The sequence below is a fragment of the Montipora foliosa genome, chromosome 3 (genome assembly GCF_036669935.1).
Source record: "Montipora foliosa isolate CH-2021 chromosome 3, ASM3666993v2, whole genome shotgun sequence".
Classification (NCBI taxonomy): domain Eukaryota; kingdom Metazoa; phylum Cnidaria; class Anthozoa; order Scleractinia; family Acroporidae; genus Montipora; species Montipora foliosa.
The window spans coordinates 13,129,796-13,137,295 of NC_090871.1; the positions used below are offsets into that span (position 1 = coordinate 13,129,796).

At 38.9% G+C, this 7,500-nt stretch overlaps 1 protein-coding gene across 1 annotated transcript in view; it reads right to left on the bottom strand.

Moving 5' to 3' along the window:
- The window catches only part of LOC137996806 (transient receptor potential cation channel subfamily A member 1-like), a 33,724-nt gene that overhangs the window by 878 nt on the left and 25,346 nt on the right, over positions 1-7,500 (bottom strand). Inside the window, exons 9-11 of the mRNA XM_068842392.1 lie at positions 6,840-7,500; positions 2,577-2,786; positions 1,632-1,807 (exon numbers count right to left, since the gene is read on the bottom strand). The exon at positions 6,840-7,500 is cut by the window's right edge and continues 147 nt beyond it. Of these exons, the coding sequence (XP_068698493.1) occupies positions 1,632-1,807; positions 2,577-2,786; positions 6,840-7,500 (1,047 nt within the window). The remainder of the gene's footprint in view (positions 1-1,631; positions 1,808-2,576; positions 2,787-6,839) is intronic.

The window sequence follows — 7,500 nt, forward strand, 5'->3', positions numbered from 1 at the left end:
AAAATCATCTACAACTTCACTTCTAAAAAAGGGCTGGCGCGATCCCCTGATGCTAGTATTTACAGACTTTCAAATTTCGAAAGAAATCCTGGTTGGTTCTGAGCCAGCTAATAACGTATCTATTATGGAACAAATGACGTCAGAAGTTCAACAACAGAAAGTTATTTCCCGAATCTAAGTTTCTTGTTACTCGTTACGCGACATTGTACGTGTTGCAGTTGCAGACGTTCGATGTCCAACAGATGAGAGCAAGAAATTGATTTGTCTTTTTTCAGATCTCAAATATTTTTGACGAATAATATAAAAAAATTTAATTCAGATTTTGCAAGATATTTAACAACTATTCACCTCAGTGTCGGTGGCTAGCGGTGGATATTTACCGAGCCGCGAAGCAGCTATACTAAGACAGTATAGACTAAAACAGTGAGAAAATGCAGCACAAAAATATGATTTTGACTCATTTATTCCTGCAAAGATTACAACATTTTCGTGTGCAAATTCCGCGCGAATTGCTGGGAGCTCGAGGTGAATAGCAAACGATATCCGAAATTTGAGTAGCCAATCAGCGCGCGCGTTCAACGTTATCCAATGTTTTAGTATATACTAAAAAGATTTATACCAAGTTAAGTTTAGAGCTCATCGCAGCCATGAGCGCTACTTTAGCAGTAACGAAAGGAAAGCCTGAAAGACTTCATTCTTGAATGGGATGACCTTCGCAATACCGGATGCAGTGCTCTGGTCATCTTTGTGAGTAGCGGGGTAACTGAACCCGTCGATGATATGGTGTAGGAACAATGATTTAAAGACATACATTAATTTGAACTGAGCCTATACGTAATTGGCCGTCACGACCGAGATCGGAAAGGAAAGGAACCTTATTTAAGTGTCTAGTCGTTCTAGCGCTGGAGCACTAATTGGGGACACTGTAAACTGAAATTAACAGTTAACACAAATCAAGTCAAATTTTGGTTTTTGAGGAGAGGGGAAACCGGAGTACCCGGAGAAAACCTCTCGGTGCAGAGTAGAGAACCAACAAATTCAACCCACATTTGACGCCAGATCTGGGAATCGAACCCGCGCCACATATTGGTGGGACGCGAGTGCTCTCACCACTGCGCTATCCCTGCACCCCGTTACTGTATTAATCAACTAGAATTTATCTTGAAAGAAAATTACTCGTTTTGCAAAATGGCCTGTTTACAAGCTGAATGTAAAGGAAATGTCTCTGAAATAATCGAAAGTAAGATTAGTTTCTATATAGTTAGCAACCCATGCATCCAGGGATTAACCGACCCCAACAGGCCTTTTCCATGTTAATTGGCCACCGTACAGAGATTCTAAAAGCTGACGTTTCGAGCGTTAGCCCTTCGTCAGAGCGTTATCCCTTCATCATTCGCTCTGACGAAGGGCTAGCGCTCGAAACGTCAGCTTTTAGAATTTCTGTACGGTGGCCAATTTACATTATCAACTCTGTTGATAGAACCAAATTTTTGTATACTACTTCCCCACCGACTCAGCACCACAGTTTCTTTAGAAACTACCCCCTTCATCCTTTTCCATGTTACTCATGTCATGTTTTTTTCTCCGGCTATAACTAGTTGCTCATCACTTTAATAAAAAACCAAGCCTACCTTTTAATCATAGAGTTTCGATTAGGCATTAAGGTCAAAGAGTTTCTGTGTACGCGCCGTCGAATAAATGCTGGGTAAGACTTCATAATTCCTTCAATCAAAAGCGCGTCATCAATCAAAGTTCGTAAGTTAGCTGTCCGCTGAATTGATTCAATATCTCCGACAGCCAGACCGACCTAGAAAACAGAACATTTGAACACTGAAATGGGGGATACGAAACACGGAATGGAACAATCTAGATCAAGCTGCATTACAGTTTTTAAAAAACCGGTTTCTTTCTTTCTTTTTAGATATGGTCTAGTCATTAATTAGACATATTTAGTCAACAACTTTAGAGTTTGCAAGACATAATTCCATCGATCATCTATCATCTTCAGTTGCAAGTGTTCGTTACAGTGCGAATTTGAATATTGCCGTTAGAATTTTAAATTATACCGGTAGAAAAGGAACCTACGTAAGGTAACTTAAAATATTTTACTGAAACAGAGGATTGAACTTGGTTGCCTTGCGTAGGTACCATTTCTACAGAAGCTCAGAGAACATTACATAAACTAGTTAAGCGTTTTTGCGTCGATTTAGACATTAAACTCGCTTTTTCTTCATTTAAGATCCGCAACATGTTCAGTGTGAAAGATCCTGTGCCTTTCGATCTCCGTTCGCGTGTCTTGTATAAATTCACTTGTGCGGGATGTAATGCCTGTTACGTCGGGGAAACATCCCGACAAATTTCGTTTTTCACATTTTCCAACATTTTCAACACTCTGAGGAATGTCACGGAATCGTTAAATATCTGTTCGTGGTATAAGAATTAGAAATACACTCAATATTTTTGAACAAGAACGACTTTAGAACGAAAAATTGTTGAGAAGTTCGTTTATGTGTTGCGTAATCTTATGTTTCGTTGTGTCTTGCTATTTGATGTTCGTTACAAGTTCATGTACTTACCAATAAGTTAACAAGAACAACTGAGATCATTAAAACGAAAACGAAGAAGAGGAGGCCAGTGAAGACAGGAAGCGGAACGTACAATAAATCTGTCCCAGGCACAGTGTCATTGTTTATGATTTTCTCCACCAACATGTCAGTGTAGCCCAATTCACCAACCATCATCACATGAATTTTGCCAAGAGCAAATTGAAAGCTTGAAAAATTACCCTAGAAATCAAACAACGAACTATTAACTTGATCATCTCCCGCCTGACGTTAGACACCCCTTTTTTTTCTTTTCGTATGAAAACTAAACCAGTTACCATCACAAAAGAATCGTCCTAGGTCTACTTTAATAAAGGAAAATCATTAAAGTCAAGATGATGATGATGATGATGATGATGATGATGATACCGATGACGATGAAGATGACTAGGATGATGTTGTTTACGATGATGATCGGGTTTCAGCCTGTCATGCGATGCGACACGGGCCAGGGGCCCGTTTCTCGAAAGTCCCGGCCAACCGCTTGTTTTTAACATGTTTTCAAGGTAACAAAAAGCGAAATGACTGTGAAGTTTGACGACTAAAATCTTTTCCGTTCTTGAGATACAGAGGGAATTATGACAGCCGAAAGTAACCCGTAAAGTTTCGAGACATTTTCGAGCGTCAAGAATCTCTTTGTATTACAAGAACAGAGAGGATTTAATTTATTCGGTCGTCAAACTTCACAATCATTCCTGGGTTGCCAAATTGGCAATCCCAGTCGGAAAATGGGAAAAAGTGTCGGGAAAAAGTCTCTCCTATCCCTCCCCTGCTAAGTAGTGTCTTTTTGCGCAGAGTATTCTGGGTGTATGTTTGGTCGGTTTCAGGGGTACTAGAAATGCGTAGATTTATCCGGTGAACACCGTGGAATATTTAATTAACCTGCAATGGCGTCGAAAGTCGTTGTAACGCAAATGGCGTTTTAGTGGCTCTTTAAACAAAATATACCGTTATGGAGCTTAATGATAGAAAGTAAATTGGATAAACAAGACAGGCGGTGAAAAATAAATATCTGGAATATTCAAAGCGACGAGTAATGGTCTTCGACAACAATTGCATCTTTCGCCGTCGGATATCACAAAGTGAGCTTTGTTCAATGTTTCATTTGGCGAACTGTAGTGTCATGTACAACACTAAAACCAAATGGAAAATTCTGTATGGGTTTAAAAGGAATCGAACGCCTTGAATGCATCACTGTGTTTACTGAAGTCGCATCTCAGTTGCCTGGCAATTTACATTTATTTTGCACTTAGCTCTGCACAGTTTTCTGGTAAAAAAAAATCGAAATGTGGCAGAGAAGAATTATTTGAAAGAAAGCCTGTTGTCTCTTTTGTGCTTCGTTGTTCACGGTCAAGGTTCTTCCGAAAAGGGCTTTAAGATCCTGAACTGTGAGGCTGAAATTTATTTAATTGCGGTTCTTCCTGGTTTGCCCGCACGCAATTAATAGGAAGGGTTTCTTTGCCGCTAATAGCAAATATTTTGTTTGTTTCAATACATTTTGCGCTGGAAAAGGTTTTTGTGACATTTTTCGTCTAAATGAACGCAGAAAAATAAAGCTTTTTAATGACTTTAACTAGAACATTTTTTGTAATTTAATATGCTCTGTCAAACATTTGCATAAATAGCTTGAAATAAACATCGCCACTCGCACAGGAAATTTAGTCGCTGATTTACATCTTTTCGTCGAGTTCTCATTAGTATTTTATTTAACTGTGGTGGTATGTACAAGACTGAAACCTAACGGCAAATTCTCTGGTAACATTTTCGAGTTGGATACCAGAGACGGAATCGAACACCTTGAGTAGTCTGTGTTTACAATTTGGTTGTACTCAACTCTGCACAATCTTTAGGTAAAAAAACAATTTGAAATTCGACTAATTCTTGTCAGTCAGGAATTATTTGAAAGAAAGCTTGTTGTCTATTTTTTGCTTCATTATTGAAAGAAATGGTTCTTCAGTGAAGGGATTGATCAACATTGTTCCAGATAAGAGTCCGGTCTCGGGTCAATAACCCGACAAAGATGGGCTCCCGACCCGACAGATGAAATATAAATATTTAGTTGAATATTGCAACAAAATTAAAAATGAAAGACGTAATTTTCTTGGCTAAAAAGTACGTTGTTTAACTCTAAAAGCGACGAGTGATATAGCATTTCTCATTCATTGTAAACAAGAACCTTGACACAAAGTGATCATGTCGACCATTGTAGTTGTCTAGCACGTGATTAATTTCTTCCTTTTGACAAAACACCGTGCCAGGAATTTTGGTGTTTTTACGATTGATTGTCATTAATCTTTCGCTGAAAATTATTTTGGCTTGCCTTTTACTGTTACCATGTAACATAAAAATTTTGCGGGACTTTTATTTTGCGATTGCGATTTTTGAGGTTGCGGGAACAAATTTTTGCGGTACGAATTCGGACTGAAATTTACGCTGGGAACTTATATTTGCGCTTTTCTTTTCAAGAGGCAAGACTTTTTTCAACTTCTATTAATTTTTGGTAAAAACCCCCTCAATCATCGAGAACGAGTGCAAAAAAATGTGGCATACTGGATGTTAACGTGACCTTTTGATTGAGTATTTTGAGTTCGTTTCTTACTGCCTAAGAGACTGGAAAACTTTTGTCTTAATCTTTTATCGTTTCGTTTTGTTTGTAGCAAGCTCCAATTGCATTTTCTCAATGCAAATATCAAAATTAACGATCTTTTTGACCCCACTATATGTGGATTAAAAGCCATGTTTAGTTATATTAACGGAAGTAAATTTTTACGGTTTTAATTTTGATGGTGTTTTTTCTGCTGGAACTTATTTTTGCGGATCAAGTACATCCGCCAAATCCGCAAAAATTAAACCCCGCGAAAGAAAAGTGCTACACCGTAACTCCCGGCTTTTGCGATACGATTTGGTGCAAACGTAAACCTAAAATTAAACCTTGACCTGTCATCACATTATACTGAAAAGAAGAGAAAGTATGGAGCGAAAACAACATGTTCAGTCTTTCCTTAGTGTGTGGCATAAACGTTTGCTTAGTGCAACTCTAGACATGCATGACATGCACGAAAACGTTAGTCAGAGTAATTTGCAGTTATTTTTTTTTTGCGGACTATTTCACTTAATGGGGCTATGTCACGTTATTTTAGGGTGTTTCGGGAAAATCTAGTTAACCACGAGTTTAAACCTCGAAAATGCTAATGTGGAATTCCCTTACCGATAAAATTATCGTTACATCACAAACGAAATGATTCTGAGAAAAAAAAACAACCTTTATCCAGGCGATTTGTCATAATTACCCAAATGTAATCCGTTTTAATCTTACACATCCATGCTTCTCTTTCCTTTGGCAGTTGTTCAACTGTTACAGTTCTAAGTGGTTATTGCGATGTTTCACTCTACTTTTTGGGCATTTTGGGAAAAGAAAAGGAAAGGAAAGCAACGTATTAAGTGTCTAGTCGTTCTAGAGCTGGAGCACTAATTGGTGACATTGTAAATTAACAATTAACGCAAATCAAGTCAAATGTTCAGGAGAGGGGGTCGAAACCGGAGTACCCGGAGAAAAACCTCTTGGTGCAGAGTGGAGAACCAACAAACTCAACTCACTTATCACGCCGAGTCTGGGAATCGAACCCGGGCCACATTGGTGGGAGGCGAGTGCTCTCATCACTTCGCCATCCCAGCACCCCAGAACATGGAATTATATCATTTTGAGTGACATATCCCCTTGAAAGAAAAAACGAGTGAGTTTCACTCAAGAGCGTGTTTTGTTATCTTTGAAATGAATTTATTACCAAAGCTTAAAAAAGTATAAGACCTCAAAACGGGACACGACATTACAAAATAATTCAACTTGTGAACGTGTGAGCCAAAGCACCATTGCTGCCATGACGTCTGGGTGACCCTTCAAATGGTCTACATCACCCCCTCCCCCTTCCCTCACTTTAAAAAATTACTGGAACGCTGCAGTTCAATACCACCCAACTCAGTGCCTTCTGTTTTTGTGTAACACTTACCACAGGCAACCCAGTTTACGCTCATGGATCGTCTAGTTTTTCTTTTTGTCAAATTGAAAACATGTTAAAAGATCGCCTTTCGAAAACACGAGGTTGGTAGTTTCACAAATGCTTTGTCGGGCCCGAAAATTTTTCGGGACTTTCGAGAAACGGGACAAGATGACTTATCATCCACTGTAAAATTATTTAATTATCTGTCAGTAGAAATGAGTAAGTTTGACTGGTTTACCTGGTGACCAAGTAGAATGTAAAATGCTAAGGTGAAACCAATCAAGGTAACGAGGAAAGTAGATATGGCTTTGACGAACGTCCAGAGGACCTCTCTATACATTGTAATATACAAGCCAAATACACCGAACCGACGAAAATGTAGTGTCAAGATGGTGTAACTGAGCCATAGACCGGTCAAACCTGCACCCCATCGCATTTCCTCGCCATAGACTTCTTTTCCCCAAAAGCTCGGAATGATAAACACACAAACCATGCCATACATCAATAACTCGATAAGATTCGTGGCATCCTTAAAGTACCCAAGACGTAGCCATGACAACTGAACTACTTCCTTGAGCAACTGAACAATCACAAACACAAATATCGCACCTGCAGTGGCCTTCGAATTTGCATCATAATTCGCTGATGAAGTGGAGTTGGTAAACAAGGTACTTTTTTCTCTTTCATTAACAGCGAACCAAGAATATACGATAACAAAAACAATAAAAAGTGATGTATTAAAAAAAGTCAAAAACCTCCCGAGTACCATCCACTTATATCGTAGAAAAGCTTGTGTGGTTTCATGATTGAGCAGTTTTTCCCGTTTACATTTTGCCATGGCCGCTGGAACAAAACTAACACAATCTCTTGTCGGATCCAGGTGGCGAAAATTAAATGTA